Source organism: Falco peregrinus, chromosome 12, assembly GCF_023634155.1.
Source record: "Falco peregrinus isolate bFalPer1 chromosome 12, bFalPer1.pri, whole genome shotgun sequence".
NCBI lineage: Eukaryota > Metazoa > Chordata > Aves > Falconiformes > Falconidae > Falco > Falco peregrinus.
In genome coordinates, this window is record NC_073732.1 from 11,439,818 (window position 1) to 11,463,349 (window position 23,532).

General features: G+C 37.1%; 1 protein-coding gene across 4 annotated transcripts; it reads left to right on the forward strand.

Annotated features, from left to right (window-relative positions):
* The first annotated feature begins 335 nt into the window (after nt 1-335).
* On the forward strand, nt 336-21,709 carry DAW1 (dynein assembly factor with WD repeats 1). 4 transcript variants are annotated; one of them, XM_055817607.1, is made up of 13 exons: nt 336-421; nt 1,648-1,720; nt 4,491-4,632; nt 7,887-7,945; nt 8,596-8,718; nt 10,340-10,439; nt 11,968-12,075; nt 13,117-13,223; nt 16,472-16,574; nt 16,962-17,076; nt 18,161-18,237; nt 20,151-20,313; nt 20,950-21,709. In XM_055817607.1, the coding sequence occupies exons 1-13, from the start codon at nt 382-384 to the stop codon at nt 20,982-20,984; spliced, it is 1,245 nt and encodes a 414-aa protein (XP_055673582.1). In that variant the 5' UTR covers nt 336-381; the 3' UTR covers nt 20,985-21,709. The 4 variants fall into 4 exon arrangements, with proteins under 4 accessions (XP_055673582.1, XP_055673583.1, XP_055673584.1 ...); XM_055817608.1 differs by lacking the exon at nt 11,968-12,075; XM_055817609.1 differs by lacking the exon at nt 8,596-8,718.
* Nucleotides 21,710-23,532: the final 1,823 nt, after the last annotated feature.

Here is a 23,532-nt window from a genome sequence, read left to right on the forward strand (position 1 = left end):
AGCGATGGGGTTCCTGCTGGCTATGCCTACCCTGCTAACATCTTGCAGTTAAACTGGATAGTTCTGCTGAAATAAAATCGCAGTAAAAAGCCCCGGACGTTACGAATTCACAAGAAAGAACTGGGAGTAGGGAAGAAAATGGCGCCCTGCTACCGCCGGCGGCGGCCCGCTCCCTCACGGGCCTCCGCTCTCCGCGCCAGCCCTGCAGGTGCCAAAAGCCGGGCTGGGGGCCTTGGAGGGGCCTTGAAAGGACCTTGAACGTGCCGTCCCGCCATGATGGGCCCCAGCCGCCCGCCGCCGCCCGCCCCGCCGCGGGGCGCAGGCGCCGTTGGCCGTTGCCATGGCAGGCGGCCCGACGCGCGGGGCCGGCGGCGGCGGAGGATGAGGCTGAGGCGGCTGCTGCTGCGCTACTACCCGCCGGGTGCGGAGCGGGGCGGGGGGGGGCGAGCCGGTGCCCTGCCCAGGGCCTTGGCAGCGGTGGGGCCGGGCCGGGCCTGGGGCTGCCGCTGGGCGCCCCTGAGAGGGATGCGCGGCGGGGGCGCTCCGGTGGCGGCGGTTCCCCGCGCCCCTGCCGTGGCTAGGGTGGGGGAAGGCGGGCAGGCCGCGCACCGGCCGCTGGGGTGGCTGGAGGTGCGGGTGTTTCGGCGCTGCGGTTGGTTGAGAGACTCGCAGCTCATCGCCGATCGGGCTGTAATTAACGAGTTATCATTGCAAAATCAGGGCGGTCTGGTTTGCATGACAGTAAGGAGTTCGAAAGCGATGGTAGTTGGTACCAAAAAACATGTATGTGTTATGAAAAGGCCTGTTAGCAAAAAGTTGGCACGTTTCTTATTTTTTCTTTCTCTGTTTTGTGAGTTTTCTGAGCAGAACCGTGGTTTGAAAAGCTCTGCTGCTGAGCTGTCTTCATCATGAACTCGGGAGACTTTAATGCGTTTTCAGAAGTGAAACAAGATGGAGATGGCCAGCTCAGGGAGTGTAGTGTGATAACAGATCTTTCTTTCAAATGGAAAACTTTTCCTATGGACTTGGTAAAATGCAAAATGACATAAAAATTCATCTAAGTTGCCCTTTGCCACAGAAAACCAATGAGCAGCAGGACTCTTAACAACTGCTTCAAAACAGGAAGCAATGCGGTTAAACATTTTAATACTTCGGCTCAGCAGAAGGCACAAAAGTGCCAGAGCATACCTAGAAATGGGAAGTCTCTTACAATTTTATGTACATTAGTGCACACAGGCCTTTGAGAACACTGAAATAAATGTAACAGGTTTTGTAAAACATGTTTTCCAGGCTTCTTGGAACACCAAACTACAGCAGGTATCTTCAGGACAGCTTCTTTGAAAACAGACCTGATGAAATCATGCAAAAAGTTTTTTTGGGGAAAAAAGAACTTGTTCATTTCCAGAACAGAAAATGGCTCATAAAGAATAACACTTAATGCATTTTATCATATAAACACATTCAGAGTTATTTGTCACCCTGCTAACTCTTAGCAAGAACAGCTAACATCCTTCTAGTTCCAAGAACTGGAAGTAGGTCTGCTGAAGTTAGTAGAGTGATAAAAGTGGAAGTATTCCTGCCTACAGTGCATGTTATGAAATCCTGGACATTTAATTAAGACTCTTATTAAATTTTTCTTTTTTAAAGGAATTATTTTGGAATATGTACAAGACAGTGAGCCAAAGACCAGATCTATAGATCTACTTGATCTTAGACCTGAGTAAGTATGGTAATATTTCAGTTAACGGCACTCTGCTGTTTTATAGCACGCTCATGGGCAACTGTATTTGACTGTTTTAAACATAATTGAGGTCAGCTATGTCTTTGTTCAATAAAACACACACACAGAGAAAAGCAAATAACGTAGTCAAGTCATTTTCCTACTATTTTAAATACAGAATTTTGGATTCCAGCTGGTCATTACCATCGTGCTTCTCTGTTTAGAGTTGAAGCCTCTTTTTGCTTATGGAGTTAGGATTATCAAGATGCCTCTACAAAGCCAGCCGAAATACACAGTGCTTAATGTAATGCTGTGATGAATGACAGTTAGTTCTTAGGTCCTGTAATAGTATTTCTGGTCTTCAGAATGCTTTCAAAAAGTGGGTCTAACTCAATCTCCAGTTACATTGGTTTAAATCCCTGGAAATAACAACTAGTCATCAGTTCATGTCTCTTGTTAATTAATTAATCCTCATAACAACCATAAGCAAGGTGGTGTAAAGTAAGCAAGTAAGTGATTTCCTCTCATATGTTTGTGTGGAAAACCTAAGTATCTGCCTTTGTTGCAAGTAATGGAAATTTTCTGCTTTCTTCTGCTTCAAACTTAATTGCAGTTGGCTTTTTTGAAAGAACAAGTATGAGTGCATAACCTGATTGTCTAGTCTCCTGCAGATGATGAAAGAAATTGCAGGAGCTTGGTATACCTAAAAATCCGGGATTGGCCTAACTGAAGAATTAAAGCTACAATGTATTTCAAAGTCAAGTTTAGATTTAAGTTTGATAGGATATCTTTAAGTGAGATAGAAGGCAGAGGTCACTTCATGAGGAAGCAAATGAGACTTGCTACGTGTAGGACTATACTCAGTCACATCTGCCTCTAGCTTTCAGACAGTTAGAAGGCACCAGTCTGAAACTCGTGTGTGTATTCCTTGTGAGGAATAGGCCAAATTTGTTCTGATGAGAATGTCGATGTAACAAGTTGCTATGCGGAATTAGCTTTAATGCTGCTATGTATAATTTATTCACCAGTGCTTGAAAGGTTATTTGACTGGCTATTTTGTGCATTCAGTGACAGATACAATGGCATGTCACAGAGTCAGAGAATTGTTTAGGTTGGAAGGGACTTCTTGAGACCACCTAAAGCAGGGTCAACTAGAGCAGGTTGACCAGGACTGCGTGTAGTTGGGTTCTGAATATCTTCTGGATGGAGACTCCACAACCTCTCTGTGAAACCTATTCTAGTGTTTGACCACCCTCACAGCAAAAAAGTATATTTTTGTGTTCAGATTGAATTTCCTAGTTGTTTTTGTTGTTTTTATTTGTACTCATTGGCTTTTGTCCTCTCAGTGAGTAGTACTGAGAAAAGTGTGGTACCCTCTACTTCATTCCCTCCCATTAGCTATTTGTACACATAAAAAGTATGGAACACTTCACAAATTTGAATTTCACATCTAGTGGATTTATTCACAGAACTTTTTGTCTGGCATCAAACACCATGGAAGGATTATCAAGTTTTATTCAGCTCTCAAACTGTTTCTTCAGTTTTCCTCCAGCTAATGTCTCCCTTTAAACACCCAAAAGAAAAAACAAAGAGAAATCTGAGAGCCTTAATATGATTCTGATCATAGTAGTCAGCCTATGAGCTCTACTCTGCCAGCTCTGGCAGGAAAAGCTTCAGAAATATAAAAAAAATTCCATTAAATAAAGTTGCCAAAATCCATGGAATTCATTAGGCAGAAGGGCATGAAGTAATATGATTGTCTTAATACCAACATTGATATGGAAGAGATCTTGCATGTGGCACAAAAGTAGCAGACAATGTAGGCTGCACATACAAGGAAAAATCCAAATTTAAAAATTATTTGTTTTTGTCTACCTGGAACTTCCCAGCTTAGTCGTCTGGGTAAAACCTAAGAAGTCACTTTGTGAAAACCCTAAGTTTTCTGGCGTTACTGAACAGCAATATAAACATTGAGAATACTAATTTATGGGATTGTTAGTGGCTCCCATTTAGAGGACTGATACAGAAAATCCCTTTTAGACTGCAATCATTTACATACTAACAGAAATGTTAGGTTTTCTTGCCAAGACTCATTTTAAGTGTATGTTGGTGCTTTGACTGCCAGGTACTGTCAACCCTGTTTCTCATGGATGGCTAGGAATCAGCAGTTTATCTGATGGCTAGGATGATGGATATCTGATGGAAAGATGATCCAATTCAAAGATGAGCTGTGAACTACTTCCTGGGGGCTTCATGGACATCAGCAGACTGCAGACCACATTTTAGAAGTTATTACCACAACTAAGAGTTACAGGAACAAGCATAGATGTGTGAAGCCACAGACAGAGATAATTTTAACACTTTTCATACATAATTTAACTTGTTGCTTCTTCAGGGGCAATTCATTTGGAATTTATGAAATTCCACTTTAATTTAGATATTCATTCCAAAACTATCAGTTTTGGATACACATCTCCCATGTCTGACCCTCTGTGGAAACCCTTGTGAAAGGTAAATTTGTTATCAGGCAAATTAAATCTTACTGAACAACTTTAGTAAGAGAAGGAAGTACACAAACCAAGGAAGATTTATCCATATTTCTTTAAGCCTTTAGAGAATGAGGACATAAATGCATATCATTTAATTGTGTACTTCAGTTTCTCTGCAAGTAAATAATATTCTTAGTTTTGTATTTGTAATTATTGCCAGAGGATGAAATCTAGTGGGTTTGAGTTTTCAGGTTTTTAATTTTTTTTTCCTTCATAATTAGCACAGATGCCATAGCCTTAGTAGATGAAATTCAAAAAGGAGAACCTCTCATCACTTCGTGCAAGGAGCAGGTCATACATTTAGTACGAAGATTGCAAGAGAAGCTAGGGGAAAAAGAGGATCACAAGTTCTATCTGTCTAAGGTCAGAGGCGTCTTTAAGATAATTTTGGGTGTTTTGCGGGGGTTTCAGTTGTGGTGTTGTATGTTTTTACTTCTGCATATTGTGCCTGAGAGCAGAATTTGGTCTTTTATAACCAATTTCTTGGCTCTTTTCAATCATCTCTGCACTGTTTAGAGTGACTGAGTCTTGCTGGGTTATGTCTGGCAGGAATTCCCCAAAAGGCTGGGAGGTGTAACTCTTCCTAGACACTGTTTGCACAGGTTTATGTACAAAGGTATGTTGCAGATGGAGAGAAATAATACTCTTATTTGTCAAATAAGACTCTATGGACCAGCAACATCCATAGTTACGTTAAAACAAAACCTGTAAATAGACCCCAAGTAAATTAGCTGTTGGGAAAGGCCTAAAATATTTTCATACCCTTGTCTACTTGTTCATCATTTTGTGAAAATTCTGGGGGGTTTATATATTCTGCTACATACAGTACTACGAGTTGTAATTACTTTCTGCTATTGCTATCATGTTTGAATATTGATAGTTTGATCTTCAGCTTACAGACAGCACTTTAAAAATTTATTTTAAATGAGTCAGCTTTTTAAGAACAATGATTAAAGAGACCTTTCAGAGCTTCAAATCAAGGATTCAGGCTGTCAGAAGAGAATAGGTTTAATTGTATTTAATCGTGGAAATAAGAATACAATTACTTCCAGAGATTTCATGTTGCGATAGGAAATAATTAAGTGTTATGTCTTTATTGTGTCAGCAGATGGCAACGTGTAGCTGTTAAAAATTGCTGGTCAGTGCTCTGTTACTGTTACCTGAATTTTAGAGAGAAAAGGGAGAAGTTTTGTGTTGGTTTGTTTGGCTAAAAAAAAGCCCTTGCATGGTGATAGATATACCTTGGATTCTTTTGACCAATAGTACACATCTGGGTGAATTCTGCAGAGATTTGTGTATTTAACCTTGAAAACAGAGCTATGTAATAAGGCATCTTAAATTTGAAAACTTCCTGTTATCTTTTAAGGTGTGCTCTCAACTGAGATAATGCCTTGCTTTTCACAAGTTTTTAAAATTGTTTGTTCATCACAGAGACTGACAAATCATCAAATGCTTATTCAAATTTCAGTGTAACCAATGCATTTGTTCTTTATTGGGTATAGTGCCACATTTGATCTGTATTTGGAAATACTAGAAGCAGGCAAATCCCATCAGTGCTGGCTTATATCCTTCAATGAAGGGTAGTTAGAAATACGTGAAAAGAATTTGTCTTATATTTCAGTTCCATTTAAGGCTTGTAAATAAAACATGAGTATTAGGTTCTTCTGAGATACTAATAAAGTACAAGAGGTGGATAGGAATGAGAATTCCTGCCCCCCCCCCCCAAATGTTCCATGTGTTTGTGGGGTTTGTAAATGAATATTTTTTCCTTTTGCACTGGAGCATAATCTTAAATGACTGTATAAACCCATTTTTTTGTTATTTCCAGTAATTGTGGTGATGGTGGTGTGTTAGGCACCCTGCAGAGAAACAAGCTTTGTAATAGTTTCTCAGGTTTTGAACCATTACGTAGTAACGGTATGGTGTAGCAATTTGTAGATTTTTGTCTTAGGGACTGCTTTAGCAGATTTTGCAGAACTGGAGTACATTATTTTAATATTGCATTAGGGTTTTATTATTGCATCATTTGCACAAGCAATTCTTGCTGGCTTGGAGTTCTGTGGATGAAGCAACAGCAGCACTGGGCTTTGGAAGAACAGAATTAGTCCCGTGATCTGACACTGAACATAAACCCATCTCATTTTCCTCCCTTTTTTTTTATAATTGTTAAGTAGGTTTGTTGTTCAGAGCTGCCTGCATGGAGCCCTAAAAATGTCATGGATCGAATTTCCATAAATTTCCATAATTATCCATTCTCATATGCAGATATTTGTATACTGTGGCTGTTTTAAAAAAAAACAAAGTATTTTTTTTTCATTTCCACATCTTGATTGCCCATTCTCACTGCTGTAGCTGAAAGTACAACTCATCTTACCTTCTCTAGAGAACAGAATTTTCTGTTTCTTTAATATAAAATGTTTTCTGTTTCTCTCCCTCCCTCTCAGTCCTTCACTTGACCATTGCTGTTTCCATTGTGATCAGTCCCTACTCTTCTGAGCAGATCTTTGACCCACTTTTGTTATCTTTTTAGAGACAGGTGGCTGAGAGAGCTACAGATAAGAACAAAAAGTTGAAACTCTGGTAATACATCAGTTATTAAATGACATTGCTCATAAAGCATTTCTTCTTCATTCTTACACTACAGAGAAGACCTAGTGGAACACTGCTGTATTTTTATCATCTGTTTACTTCACTGTCAGCAATTGCTGTGGTTTCCCAGGTTATGATTTTGTTATGCTTCAGACTTGAGCAGAAGCCAGCTTCTAATAGGTGAAAGCTGTTCAAATACGAACCCTCTTATGCAGTAGCCAGTTTATTCAAACATGAACCAGATTGTGTTTTTTTGGTCATTTTCAAAGTCTCATGGCATGCTGAACTGTATTGGCAGTATCTGAAACCATTTTCACCTATATTTAATAAACCTTAATGTATGTATTATTATAGCTACAAGATTATCTACATGAAATGTATATACTGTCTGATTAAAGGACCTTAGAAGCAATGTTTGAAAAACAATGACCTCCACAACCTGCACTATACAGGCAGATACCAAATTTGACATTCTTTCTTTGAATTTTGTTTTGATAAATATCTTTGTGATGGGTCTGCATGCCGTTTTTTGTCATGGCCTCATAGGATGTAGATGTAGCTTATTTCTGTTCTTTCTGTTTTTTAAAACAAAATCATATACTAGTTGAAAGCATCCCGTAACCTAAAGGACTCAAAATACTCAATTAAGCTGGATCTCTTGATTCACCATATAAGGCTTAATGTTAGTTGGAATTTCTTTCTTCAGTGATCTCACCAGGCATGGTCTCCTCACTCATTTGTTTTTGCCCTTTCAGCTCTGGTCTAGGGTCACTTTGCTGGTCTCAGAGGAGGTAGAGAAAAAGGAATCATAGGGAAAAGACAGTTCATTCAAGTAAAACCTAAATTTGAAATAAATGCTATATAGTATCTGCAGCGATAACCTGCTAAAGCATGGGGGATTTTGTAATTGCTAATTTGACAGGAGGAGGAGAAAATATTAACCTATTGAGAATTTTGAGTAATTGTTTTGGGTTTTTTTATCTGTATCAAATGTTATTTTCTTCTTTCTCTCCCTGCTTCTGTTTCAGGTACTTAGAGCACATATATTGCCACTGACCAACGTAGCATTTAACAAATCTGGTTCCCGGTAAGTTGTTTTCAAAGTCAAAATAGGTAATCACTAATTTTATATTTGTAAATTACATTGTAAGGGAATCTCAGTGCTCTTACCTTGCTGCAAAATGAATTCAGCTGTGCTGCCTATAAGCAGCTTCAAGCATGACTGGGGGTTAGATTTCAGGTCTCCATGGGAGAACCAATAGGAGATGCAAAAATGTAGCGGGTGAGATTCAATTTATGTAATTTTTTTCTTCCAAGGTGATAGTTTGTTGGCAATTACTGTACTTTAGAAGGAAGCACCTTTATGGCAATAAAGTGAATATTACTAAAAGCTAAATGAGTCTTTCACATGAATTCATTTAGGAGTTTCATGTAGTGGAATTACATGTTAATTGATTTCACTGTAGGCATGTGTCTGATCATTTTTTCCTTCATGTCTTGAAAGCAGCAGCTTGCTTCCTAGTTGAAATACATTAAAGATTAGAAACAAGTGTTTTTAATGAGTAATCTTAAAAAAAAAAAGAGGAAGTTCTATGGTAATTTACATTTTTGAAAAAAATAAGAGATTCAGGGTCTGAGACAGTGCTAACTGAAATCTGTGGAAACAACTCATTAGACTATGTTCCAGGACCAGTAAGGTATTTACTGTATTCAGAAATGAATTTCTTGTTGCTTTAGCTTTATCACTGGAAGCTATGATAGAACATGCAAAGTATGGGATACTGCATCAGGAGAAGAGCTACGTACACTGGAGGGACATGGAAACGTTGTCTATGCAATAGCATTCAATAATCCCTATGGGTAAATATATTTTCTCTGAGATGCTTCTTAATTGTTAATCATGTTATTTTGCAAATACAGAACTGTCACTTTAACATAAAACAGGCTATTTCAAATTGAAAGAATTCAAATTCTGAATTTGTAAAGTTCAACTGCAACTAATCACCATGGGATGACACTGTATATTATTTGCATAAGAGGTACATTCAAACATGTTTTCTGCTATAATTTTTAAAAATTAATTTTAGAAATTCAAAGCATAAATTTCATTAGATATTCAGTGTCTTGAAAAATATGTATATGAGTCAGTTTAATATATTTAAACACAGATTTCTTTCAATAATATCTGCATGATCAGATTTTGTTCTGAACATTAATCATTCTTTTCTGCCTCCATGTAATTAATTGTATATGATGTGAAATATAAATACTTAGGACAGATTGTGTTGCTTCAGTTAAGGAGAAAGAACATTTCTGTCATAATGAAAGTGGATTTGCCCATTTGGTGTTACTCACTTGTTATTGTTTAGAACGATTTACAAGTGTCACTGTCATTGAGTAATTTTTACAAGATCCACAGGGTGCTGCTGTATGAATGTCAAATATGAACTTACGCATCTGTTTTCTGCAATACCTGCTCTAGGTTAGAATTGCTACCTGTTAGGTGAAGGGAATTACATGTTAGCTATTGAAGTTTCACTGTTAGTTTCTTCCTGAGAAAGCTGTTGTGAGTAAACCATTTTGCTTCTCTGGAAAATAAGAGAAATTAATTCCTGTTTTCATACTGAATCACATCACTTCTTTCACTGTCAGATGTCCTGTTTATCAATTAAGTGATACATAGTTAACATCAGGAAATAAATATTAAAGACTTTTTCTTATGCTATTTGGAGCATCATCATTTCCTTCTAAATGAAAAGACTTTATCCAACCTAGAACCCACTCTGACAATATCTGATAGTATTCTTTACTTTTTAAAAGCACTTAATCAAATTCTTTTATATACGTTGAAGAAATTAATGTATGGCAAAAACCTGTGCAAAGATCAATAGAGTGTAACATGAAAGCAGAGAAGCAATATATAGCAAATAAAAACCTTGTGAGAACCTTGAGCTACTTCTACCGTAAAAGTTCAGTAAAAAAAGAACTTTTTTGGTTAATCTTTAAGTTTTGATACAGTGTCCTTTGCTGCATTTTCTGGGTACCTCACTTCAGTCTTGCTTTAACTGCAGTTGGTCACAACTCTTCCACTGACTTCAGTGGGAGTGGAATTTGACCTCTGAAATTTGGGTAAGCTGCTTTTGGAAAGAGTTTATTTATCAAACAGATGCTATCTGATGAAATGACATAACTTTTAAATACAACTGGAAGTACAACAGATAACCTCATCCCTTATGTAGGTTAGTCATCAGTTATGAACACTTCTGTGCACGGTGCTGCCTTCAGAAACTAATTATTTGTGCTAATTTTTTCCCCTTAACATAACTTCTGTTTGTGAAATCCTGCTCCAGGATCTTGTAGTGTGGCAGAATGCACCAAAATGCATGCCAGCTTTGACAACTGGGTATCATTTCTGTGAGTTCTGCTATCTTGGAAGTCAGTTTCTTTTTAAATAAAAATGACAGGATTTTTTTCTCTTTAGTGACAAGATAGCCACTGGATCTTTTGATAAAACCTGCAAACTGTGGAGTACAGAAACAGGAAAATGTTATCATACTTTCAGAGGACATAGTGCAGAAATAGTGAGTACTGATGGATGTTTCTTATTCCTTTGTGTTTCCTCACACCACCATTGATGGCCGTGGGTGCCAAGTCCCCGTGACAATGGAAGGGGCAGCTATTCTGCTGCATCTATTCACACATTCAGATATTGTGAACATTTCTGCAGTGCAAGAAAGATGTTCTGACAGTTCTTAAGAAATGGAATAAACCATTGTATACAGTTTGAAATGGTATTTTTATTTTTCACTTGTTCCGATTTCCCTTGTGTACTAAATGTTAAAACATCTTTGAAAAATACCATAGCAGTTGGAATTTTCAATTTGTAGCACATATTTATTCCTTGATTTATTTACATATCTCATTTTTTCCTAGATAACTTGCATTGCCTCTCATATTTGTAGAACTAAATGCACAAGAACATCATTACTTGTATTGCTGTCTTTTACACTAAGGCCTGTACTTCACATACAGGACCAATTGGAGCTATAGCAGAAATCATAAGTCATGAACAATTCTGTGCTAATAGATAGGCACAGTGGCTCAGAGGAATTTCTGAAATTTTAAGTGTGTTAACTAGGTATATGTGGGATGCTGAAATGTCAAAGGTAATATGAAACGAAACCAGTGTAAGCTTAAAAATGGTTGGTTTCCTTTCCAATGCACTAGGACCCCTATTAGCAATAGCAAATATCTTGATGCACCATGTCACCTGATTTAAAAGATCAGGGCAAATCTAAATGCAGAATGTATTTTTAAACAAAAATAGCTATATAGTCATTATGCAATAAAGCATTTCTGGAAATTGTTTCTGGAAACAATTGGAATTTAATCTGTAGATTGTGAGGCCTATAACTAGTGTGAGAAAATGGTGATTTAGCTTGGTAGTAGGTGAGGTTGGTTTCAGTGAGTTTTTGATTCTCTGGACACTTTGAAACTGTTATCCCTTACAATGGAGAACATGTTTGCTTATTGAGACAGGTTGCAGTGATTTTGCTTCCACAAATCAGATAGGTAAGTACTGGAAGGCCTCTCAATTTCTGCTGACTTCTGTAGGGGTTAGATTAGACCCAAAGTGTTATGAGTTGTGCTAACGAATAATTAGTAGAAGATAATAGCCAGCAGAAAATAATTTGTTAACTGTGCCAGTTAACTATGTGCTGTTAGTGAATCAACGTACTGCTTCTGCTTTGATTTTCATGAAAACTTTATGAACTACTTGTGACAGAAATGAAGCACCTAAATAGTGAATTTTAATTCAGACTTCAGAAAACAATGTGGGAAACCTTCCAGTAAGTCTTTTTAATGTATTGCTACTGCAGAGCCGCCAACTAGTCTGTTTGATTTGAGTAGTCATCCAGAGCTATGGGATAAGGGTTTATTGCTCTTTTAGTGAGCTGTTGGAAGAACTCTGCAATTTCTCTGTATGCCATAAAATATTAAGTCAGGCTTTTGTCTTGTTTAAAAATATTAATCCTGACTTGGGTTTTTTTTGAGAAAATGTGTATCATTACTCTCCAAACTTTTTCCATCCAACGTTTCTTGCTACAGGTATGTTTATCGTTTAATCTTCAGAGCACATTGGTGGCAACTGGGAGCTTGGATACCACTGCCAAATTATGGGATGTAGAGAAGGGAGAAGAAATAGTCACTTTAAGCGTATGTTTGCTTGCCTCATGTTTTTAAAGGTGTTGGCTGCTTTCTTAGTTTTCTAACTGAGATAAAAGTATTTCCTAAATAGTTTCCAAACTTGTAGAGTTTCTTTTACCAGGGGGTCCCACAGTGACTGCAGTTAAAAAGCAGATGAAGAGAACTTGAAGGGAATGACAAAGCTATGGTGTTCTGTAAGAAGTCCTATTTATCAAGACAGATTTTCTCATTTCAGTGGCATTATTGCTATAGGTTAGAATGCCTTCCATTGCTCATTAAAACATGTTGTTATACTGTCAATTATGACCTTGTCTGCATTAACATAAAGTAACTCTGAGAACATTAATGTCAGATGCTACATCTGTATGAATCTTTTTTCCTGTGGACATCAGCAGAGGACAGCCACCCAGTTACCTCTAGGTTGTGATGTCTCTTTGGTCTACATGGCTTGCTGGGATTCCACAGGTTCAGATTGGTCTCTGCTGTTTCAATTCATTTCTCTTACATAAATTGTAAATAACAGGTAGTGCATAGCCTTGCTTTGGTGTGTGTGGCCTACAGAGTGAGTGAGGCATTTTCTCTTCCTTGACTTTCCCTTCCTTAGAGCCCTGATCAGAGCAAAGAGCAATGGAATGTGTCAACCTTTAGCTTATAAGTATGCTTTCATTTATTTTTCCAACTCTCTCCACCACCATCAATGACAAACTGTACTATAGTTTACTGTAAATAAATTATCTTATTTCAGTATGTATTGTTGAAAAAATGTGATTCTGTTTAAATCAAGTATGGAAAATACGTACTGATGATATCACTGGACAGTTGCTCACTGCTTAAGTGATGTGCCTGACTCTTTGCAGTTGTTGGAATATTGACTATTCCACAGTCCAGTAGATCTTTCTGTCAAAATTTTGATATACTGGACAACAAAGTAAATAATATATTGAAGGGCTATAGAAGGATTGTGCTGCTGAAAAAAAGCTACATGTTAAACTACATTATTAGAAAAGTCATAATTTGCATCCTCGTACCTCTTTTTTAAAATTCTCTCAGGGGCATTCAGCAGAAATCATCGCATTGTCTTTCAACACCACTGGAGACAGGATTATCACGGGCTCCTTTGACCATACAGTAGCAGTGTGGGATGTTGGCACTCGCAGGTACTAAAGTACTAATAAATATAATTTTGCATTACATGTTTTAGTGACAAATGAAAGACTCAACATTGAGGTACAAATTACAGACCCTGTATTTTTGCTTCATTTAGAGTATGCATTCCTTCATTTTATCATTTGTTCCTCCCGTTCCCTATGTTCTGCTGAAAAGGAATGCTGCTTCTTAAATGCTTTTGTATATGTTTTTTGTTCTAAATTTCCATCTGATGAGGCAGACAATGGACAGATCTTGTGTTTGTTACTGATGAATTCTCCAAACAGGAAAATAATTCATCAACATAGCAACTAATGGTTTGGAAGGTGTTTAGAGTTTCTAGATGGATCAGACTCTTTAGGTAGAAAGAAAGTGTATTTTATGTTGTAGTAAATTAGTCTGGCCACATTGTGTTTAAAAACTATACAAGGACTATTTTCCTTGTCACAATCCTTTATATCAGGATAAATTTATAAAAAGGAGAAAATTTGGCCACTGACTGCAAAGAACAAAATGTCTTGATTATGATGCCAGCAAATAATAACGTAGTAGCTAAATATGAACTTGTTGTATTATCCTGACAAATCCACCTGTTTTTTCAACTGGAAACTCAGTATAAGTAGAATAATGAAATGATTGCCCTGATTACTGGCAAAGTAATTTGTGAAGATAATGATTCTAATATGTTTTCTGAGGTCATGCCTTTTTTCTTCTTGTGAGAGCAAGGGGAATATCTCTAAAATTTATATATAAAAGGAAAGTGTGTGTACAGTGATATCTTGGGATAATAAACAATGTGTATCACCTAAAAATGAAAGTGATTATGTGATTTAAAAAATAATGTACACATAGTGCATCATTTAAGGCTTGCTCCAAAGCTTTGAGCTTATTCAACACTGGCAGTTTAATGTGTGGCAGGTAAATATTTAGGAGGTACTCAACGAATTGGACCTTTGTATTCAACTTCACTCAGCCTGCAAATATTTTTGTTTGAAAACACCTGCTGCTTCCAGCTTCTTGTGTGAGACTGCAGTGAAGTCAAAGCCTTGGGATATTCATGTTGCATTCTCTTCTCCTAAGAAATGAATGTGGACTTCACCTCGGGGTCTGTAGCAGGAAGTGGAATATGAAGGAGAAAATTCTTGTTTAAACACTGGCAGCTCTGGTGATGAGCTAGTGGGCAATATAATGGTGCCAGGCTAGCATTAAGGCTTTTAGATGGCAGTTGGACATGTATACATTTAGTAATAATGAAAAGTTGAGGTCGGAAAGACTGTGAGCAAATCATACTTTGCTGTATACAGATTCAGATAGATTTGTAAAGATCTTGTAGGTGAGGTTGTATGTGCCTGTCTTTCACCATATGCAATACATCAGAAACACTGCTTTCCAAATCTGAGTTTGAACTTGACGTTTGTTTTAGTGTTGCTGGCTGACTCTGAGTGTCTCTTCCTCAGTTGTATTCTGGGTGGGTATCCAGAATTGTTCTGAGGGAAGTTTATGTAGGGACAAGAAATCTCAAGGAGGTTCAAGATTTTCTTCATAAAATTAAAAAAATCAAACAAACAAAAAAGTGTATTACATCCCTTGTAATACAGGTCTGTATTTCATCAGTATTTTCTCCATGGCAGATACAGTCATCTATAGTTCAGCTGGAGGTGTCTTCAGGGCTTCATTTACAAATTAACAGCCTGTAAAACTGAGGTCAGGAGTGGTAGACACCCGAATGCTGAGAGACAGACGGTTTCTTCTTATTTGCAATTATGGTGCAAATATTAGAGCATCCATATATTCAATTTCACTGAAAACTGAAGGCTAAAGAAGTATTATCATGACTGAAGCTGATTTTTTGGGTGATTTTTTTTTCTTTAATAATTTTAATGGAAAATTTTGATGGCATTTGACAAGCCTGTTTTCTGGGTTCTTTCTAATTGTGTGTCTGATAGATGGTGGTTTCTGTGATATGTTCCATATGTTGCTATTTATTCTGCTTATTGACTGGATATTTACATTGAAGCTTGAAACCTGAACTGCCTTTTTGAAATTTGGAAATGAAAACTTTTACATTTTAAATTAACAATATTTTCATTATTAGGTATTCTGGGTATTAGGTATTACAATAACAGCAGTCTTGTTGGCCAGATACTATGTTCACAAAATTAAGAAGTTTTCCGCTGTTGTTTTCTGCTTGTTGATTTTTGGTTTTATTGTAAAAAGGTCTGGACAATTACAGCAGTGCAATTGTTAGAAAGTAAAAGGAGTAATTCTGTAAAATGACATGAGTATTTTCAAATCTCATTTGAGATGTTTCAAAAACCCCCAAAATATCAAGTTTTTGTTGTCATAAACAGAAAATTTAGGTGCTCAGAAGATTTGCTTTGCTGTTCATTTAGCATATATATTAATACAACTACCGTTATATATCTTATGCAATGAATAAAAACATTTCAGTCAAACTCATTTTTTTCTAGTTGTTAGTTTATCCATTAGTTAAAGCAGTTTTTTTATTAATGGTACAGTGATATTAATTAGCATTGTGATAATAACTGGGTTTACTAATCCTTTTATATGTATATAAAATTAATCTTCTTTAGGGTTCATTTCTTTATAGGCCATTAATTCACAGGAAGCAATAATGGCTAATTGTACCCTCTGTATTCTGCTAAAGCTGAAGAATTTAATGGAACTAGTGTTTCCAGTCTTGTGCTGCAAGAAGTTTAGGATTAATGCAGATTAGAAATCATATTTCAGTTTGGCCATTATTTGCCTATTACTTGGGAACACGTACATATTAAGTATCCGATCAAGTTCCATTTAATCTTTGGTGGATTTTATAAAAGGTTTAGATTATATGGAGTTTTAAAGATCTACTGTTTACTGTTCGCTGAAGTAGGATAATGGGAGAGTAATGTGGAAAAACTTGCTGTATGTGCCTTGCATGTAGATGAATAAAAGGAGTCTGTCTCTGGCACTGGAAGGTCAACACATTTCACTGGAAATACATTCACTAAAATATTTTTGAAAGAGAAGAGAGGGCTTTTCCATTTTATTCCTTACTGCCTGTCTGTGTCAAAGATAAAAAAAGGAATTGATGTAGTACCAGAATCCTAAATGACCTGTACCACTCCATTTAATTGCTTTAATGGATAAAATGTGAAGACTTGACACCTCAGAGATACCATTTTTTAAATTTCCTTATAATTTATATTCATGTATAAAAATCCGCACTAAAAATTTGATTTTTTTTTTTTTTTGGTAGGGTGTTACATACTTTAATAGGTCACCGAGGAGAGATTAGTAGTGCACAGTTCAGCTGGGACTGTTCTCTCATAGTCACTGGATCAATGGACAAAACATGCAAGGTAAGAAAGTTGAATATGTAGTGAATACAGCTACTTGATATATCCATATATATATTTTGTAAATGGAAGAACATTATTTTAAACTAGTATTCACTGAAGAATTTACAAGTAAATACAAAACCTATAAGCTTAATAATTTCAGTGAAGTCCAGTTAAATAACAATATATATTTTAAGGCTTGTTCAATCAATACACTGGAGAAAAAAATAGGACTTCATTAAAGTGACTAAACAGTGACTTTTTACTGATTTATATCCAGTTTTCATGTTAATGCATTGTCAGACATCAGAAAGAGCCTATATACGTTGCTTTATGGATCAACTAGATACCTACCAAGTAAACTAGTCAAAATAAGCAAAAAAAATTTACTTTTATTTATCTATGCAGCTGTGGAATGCTATGACTGGGACACATATAGCAACTTTAACAGGTCACAGTGATGAAGTACTGGATGTCTGCTTTGATTATGCTGGCCAGCGTATTGCAACTGCTTCTGCTGATGGTAAGTTAAGTGACTGGGACTGCTATAAGAATTGCAATAGTAGCGTAAAACACCTTTGTCCTTTTCCTTTGGTTTTGCTTTGAATGTAGCTTGATGCAAGAGGAGTATCATGACCCAAAACTATAGATCAAGCAATGTTTGTTGCAGTACAGAAAGTTTGGCATTAAATTTCAGAAGTTTTCCCCAGTGAAAATTTTCTTGTTTTTCACACTTTAAACAACTCAACACGTCTTTCCCCTTTAGCTTCAAAATTGCAGGGTAATATCTCACTTGTGGCTGAAAAGGCTTAAATGTTTAGGTAAATAGTTTTTGAATGAATTTGAATGAGTTTTATTTGGGTGGCTCAAATTTAGGCTTAAATGAAAAAGGTAGTTGGAATTTTAATGGTGCATTTGCTACTAGGCTTTCCATATGTACAGCAAGAGAATACACAATAAAGAGGTAGTGAAAGAAGCAATTTTGCTTTGTTATTGGTGTACAGCAGTTTTGTATGCTTATTATTTCTTTAGGAATTGCATAATAATAAATAAATAGGTTTTTGTATTTGTCTGTACAGTGTTATATTATAGTGCATACTGACGATACCATATTATTTTTACATACTTAAGTGTTTTGATTTCCATTTTCAGAGACAGGATACTAGACTGGATGAGGGCACTCTGTATCTGATTTGTTGTAGCTGCTAAATTACAACATAAGACAGTGTAAAATTTTTCCTGAAATCAATAGCTTATTAAATATAATTAATAGCTTATTAAATAGAATGAATAGCTGAACTGTAATGAAAGCTTTCAGAATATATTGTACATACATCCTAAATTTACAGACTTCAGTAATCCATCTGTATGTGGACATTTGCATTCACATGTTAATTTTCTAGCAGAAACCATTAAGAATTCAACCTTTTCCAACCAAATTACAGATCCTTTTTGACATACTTTGTCCTTGGGGGAAACTGTGTTAAGATTGTTTTTCTATTTCAAAATCAAACCTGAGGATGAGGTCATACCAACCTTATCAAAATGTTCTTACTGAAATGCATGCTTAAGGATAACAATCACAAAAGGCTCCTAATCTACAACAGGATCAGCAAGAGTCTATGATGCAAGAACAAAAAAGTGCATTGCAAAGCTGGAGGGGCATGGAGGTGAAATTTCAAAGGTAAGTTTGTTTGTGGTTTGCACCTTTTCTTATTTGATTAGTGACATTCAATCCATCAGTTATTCCATGACACGGGAATACTGTTAAAGAATGTGGTGGTAAAATCATTAATATTTAAGACTGAGAGGTCTGGCTAAGAAGTTGTCTTTACTAAAGGAACATTCATTTCAAGTAAAAGCTATTTGTAAATGTTATTTATACAAAATACACATACAAAATACAAATACAAAAATGTATTTTTAAAAGCTTAGCGCCCTACTTCTGAGCTAAGATAGTATTGTGTGTGCTAGTCCTATAGGCTTCAAGAGTCATCTTTCCATATTGTCATGTCATTTACTATTTGATTCTTTAGAACTGAATTCAGTTGCGGTCAGCAAGCTACTTAAGAAGTCCATCCCTCCCAGGGATCAGTACCTGGCTTTGTTAACATTGAAATGACTGTGTTTCCTTACCCCTGTCCTTTTTCTGAAACAGTATATAGGCTGGCTCTCCACTACTGCTTGGCAGAGAACAAGGGGAGCAGAGAGAGAGATGCTGTCCAAATATTTGCCCGCTATGATCATAGTTAATAGAGCTTCTGTCTGACCTGTCCTAAATTGCATTTGTGTTATGCCCTTGGGGCCCCAGATTCTCTGAAAGAATAAGCATGAGTTTTTTTAGTCTTTTGATGGCATCTTAAAGCTATTGCATCTGAGGCTTTTACTATCACCCTTATTCCTTGCTTCTACAAGATCTGCTCCTCTTTGCTTTTTTTCATTTCTCTGCACACCCAATTTATGGAACGGAACAGAAAAAACATATTTCTGTGGCAAAATACACGGAGAGTCTTATTTTCAGAAGTGTGTAAGGGACTTGCAAGTATAAAGCCTGTTTCAAAAATCACTTTGTCATGAGGAGTGTGCTCGTGTACTTGGCTGGAAGACTTGTCTGGCTCAATTTTGCATGCCGAAGTTCAGTTCCAAATGCATTTAGTTACTTCCCAAACTGTACATATTTTTAAAACTTTGATATTTGACTGTTGCAACTTTTCATTATTCTTTCAACTGGATAGTTTTCACTTTACTTAGGTTAGTATGCTAAGTCTGTGCTGCTTTTGTTTGATGTATTTTGTAATTGAAATGTTAATATTTTGAAACTGGAGTGGTTCTTAGTGAACAAAACTCACATGCTTTGATTGGATTGATTTGGCAATTATAATCACTCCACTGAGAGCATATTAATTTCAGAAGGGCTAGTCTTTCCTTGCTTAATATAGTTACTGCAATATTTCACGCTCAGTGTCGATGCACTGAGGAATGCAGTCTGAACACGTGCTGACACGTGGGTGGGTTAGGGACAGCTTCCAGCAGGGTCCATAGTGCTGGCATGATTTCTTTGCTGGAAGTGAGAATCTGCTCATCTGGGAACATGTTGAAAAGTCAGTCTATTTCTGCAGATGTTCTGTGTAGCTGTGATCCTTTGGGAAGATTATTACTTGGAAATTGGATTTCTGAGGAACAGGCATTTTGCCCTTAGTAATTAAGCAACTTTGCATTATATAATAAACCTGGATTGTCCAGTTAGTGCTAGGAAAATATACATGATTATCTGGAAATACATGCAATTTTGACAATGAATGTTAACAAATATGAAGACAAAATGAGTTGCCTTCAGTGGAAGTTTTTCTATTACAGAGACGTATGTTATTTCATGTAGAACTCTATAAAATATGTATAAATTTGGAATTATTGGAATAATAGTAATAACATTTCAATAAAGTTGACTCTAGGGGAGTGCTACCCCTAATTTTAGCTGAAAAGCTGAATGCAACAGTTGCTGGCTTCTGTTCTCATGTTTTAATCACTAGATATGCTTCCTTTTCTAGGCATATTGGCTTGCTAATTAATATAACTCTTTTCTATATTTTTTTAAAGGTATGTTTCAACCCTAAAGGCAATCGTATACTAACAGCCAGCTCTGATAAAACAGCTCGACTCTGGGATGCTGCTACCGGACAGTGCCTTCAGATATTAGAGGGTCATACTGATGAGATATTCTCCTGTGCTTTCAATTACAAAGGCAATATAATCATTACAGGTAACTAATATATTCAGGTTTTTTCTCCTTTTATTTTTGAGACACACTTGAAATCTTGTTATGGTAAAAAAAAATAAGAGTTGGAAAAGTTTCCTGGGACCATGTCTGAAATGCAAGTACCAGCAGTGACTTAAAATACAGTCAAAAAAAGCTAAAACCTCACTTTTGTGAATATGACCATGAACAAATTTGTGTAAAGGCATGGGAATACCCTAACATCTCTATATGGGCATATACTGGCACCAGACCAGTGACTAAGCCATTTTTTCACAATGCATTGAAGTGAGGGAGGTCTGGATGAGCAAAAGGCAGGAGCACACCTTGTGTGTATTTGGCACTGAACTCTGTTTAGGTTCCCTTCATTTCAGGCAAAAAGTTGTGGGAGTGGGAAAAGACGCGAACAGAGTATTTTTGATCGCCTCGATCTTTTGACTGAATTACCAAAATATGGGAGGCAGGATGCTCTCAGCTAAAACTGTTGCTCTAGGTCCTACAGACTGTTGCTAGTCATGGACAGAAAAATAGTTGTCTGGCTTCTCAGCATTCTGGGTAGATTGTTAATGTAGGTGTTAACAAAAATGGCTAAATTGTGTGATACGGCTAAATTATTCCTTCACAATGTGTGTTTATTACTAGGAAGCAAGGATAACTCCTGTAGAATATGGCACTGACTGAAGAGAAGGAAAGATCCAGTTTGGTATATGCCTACTTGGCACTGACTGAAGAGAAGGAAAGATGCGGTTTGGTATTTGCCTACTTTGTGAATTTCATAGTCAATAAACTCAGTCTTTCAAACCTGTTTTCTCTCACCCTCTTTGTTCGCCTTCAGCTTTACTGAAGTAGAAAAGTTACCTAGATTTTGATAGATTTGACTTTGCTGATGTCTGGTAGATATGGAATCACAAATCAGTAAATGTTGGGAAGGACCTCCTGGAGATCATCTAGTACAACACCCCTGCCCAAAGCACTGTCAGCCAAGCAGGCTGCCCAGGACCGGCATGGCTTTGAGTATCTCCGAGGACAGAGACTCCAGAGTTTCTCTGGGAAACATGCTTAGTGTCTGATCAGTGTCACAGTAAAAAAGTTGCATTTTTCCCCTTGTGTTTAAATGGAATGTTTTCTTCTCTTTCAATTTATGCATGTTGCCTCTTCACTGGGTACAACCAAGAAGACTCTGGCTCTGTTATCTTAGTCACCTGGGAGAAATCATGATTAGTGTGAATGAATCCAGTAGGATGGCTCCATTTTGTTGTGTGTAATTTTTAACTTGTAACCCTTGTAATAAAATACCCACAGCGTTATAATACTCTCAGGTGTGAAAGGGGTGTTGTTATGCACTTGTTCTGGGAACTTTTATTGTAATTTTTTTGTTGTGTGATAAAGTATCAAGTTAAAATGCCAGTTTCACTAATTGTAATACAATGTTCCACTTGGTATTTCTAGAGAAAACCAGCAGCCATTTGTGAACTGCACTGCTATTAACTATTGCATGCATGCTGTAGTTAAACTCCCACTCGCCCCCTTTTTGTATTTGCCCCCATTTTTCCATTCATTCCTTTCCTTTCTGCTGAGCCCTCATTCTCCTATTTTCACCTGAGGTAAAAAATTATGGTGGTGACTCCAATTCTGAATCCCGGTCCAGATATTGTGGCCAGCATGAAGAAACTCAATGCACCAAAGATTTGGAGCCAAGGATCATGACATAAACTGAGAAGTGGATGAGGAACTCCTGCAAGTTATTTACCACTCTACAATGAGCTCTTGCCCAGGTTTACCTCTCACCAGCAATCGCTAACAGGTTTCAGCATTGTTCATAAGAAGCTCTCCCTGCTTCTTAGCAGAGTACCTGAAGCTGCAGTTGCTCTTTGCAGGGGAGCAGTGGAAGAGTGGAGCCGACTAGTCTTTTCCAGCAGCCTTGGAAGAAGGATGAAGCAGTGAAGCGGGTAGGATTGAAGTATGTGTGTTGACTGAGAGAAAAAAAAGGAAGAAAGGAAATGTGCAGCAGAGAATGAACTTGGAGGTATGTTGCTTATGTTTACATCTCTGGGTGGTTATGGACTTCTAAATGTTGTTAAATCTAGTAGGAAGTTACTAATGCTGATGTGTTCTGACTGTCTCTGAGTGTTTGCCAGCATTCTTGTGTGTAAATGAAGAAAAAAAAGTGCCTGTGATTACTTGGCGAATATCCTCATTGTTTCAAGTAGTATAATTTTGTGGGAAAACTAAGAAATGTGATGCAGATCGCTTAAAATTAAACCTTTACCAGTAGGTAAAGTGGCTGCTATGAATATTACTGTAATGCTTATGGTGTTCCCTTTTCTCTTGTGCAAAGAGTTACGATATCAAAAATGTATCTCAGTAATCTGGAATTGAAAGGGGCAGGAAGGGCAATGTAGTTCTGTGTTACTTCAAAATAGCCTGGTGTCCTCAGGTCGGATTGCACTGCAGCTGTACTCACAGGTGTGTATTTCCAGCTGACAAAAATGGAGGAAAATTGGTGTGATGAAATGTGTACGGATACTGCTACGTACTTAAAACCTGAAATGTTATTTTCTGTGTAACCACCACAAAGGAAAAAAATCATTTGGACTGTGGTTAGGTAGTAGATTTTTTTTTTTCCTTAATCTTTCAGGTTGGGTTACTTTTTGTTGCCTTTTCCATTATGACTTTTATATTATACTAGTGATTCAATGAATCAAACATCTGTAGTAGCTTTTGGCTTTGAGCTGTTATCCTATTTTTTGTAAAATTGTGAGTTGAGGTTTCATAGACTAAGCATTGGACTGGGAGGCCATCTGGGCTCTATTTCTGACTCCCTAGATCCACTCAGTAAGTAGAATTGCTTTTCAAGCTAAGTTAGCCAGGTTTCCTGCTCAAATGTGAAATACTTTCACATCTGGTGTGACTCAGGACTGCTGAAAAGTGTGCTGAATTGGCGCATTGTAAGAACTTCTGTAGTACGTAAGGTACCATCATACGAATGCTTTGATATTAGGTTCTCTGCACCTTGGTTTCCCCATATGTAGATTTAATAAATTATACAGATATATGTTAAGAGTGCATTGAATAGACGTATCCTCCTGAAACCATTCTGTGTCCCTGGTAGCAGCTTGATCCCTTTCTCTAATGCCACTTCAGACCCTGCAACCAAAATCAGCGCGTGCGTGCGTGTGCTCTAGCTCTGTTGTCTGGTGCCTCTTTAATCTTATTAAAAAAACA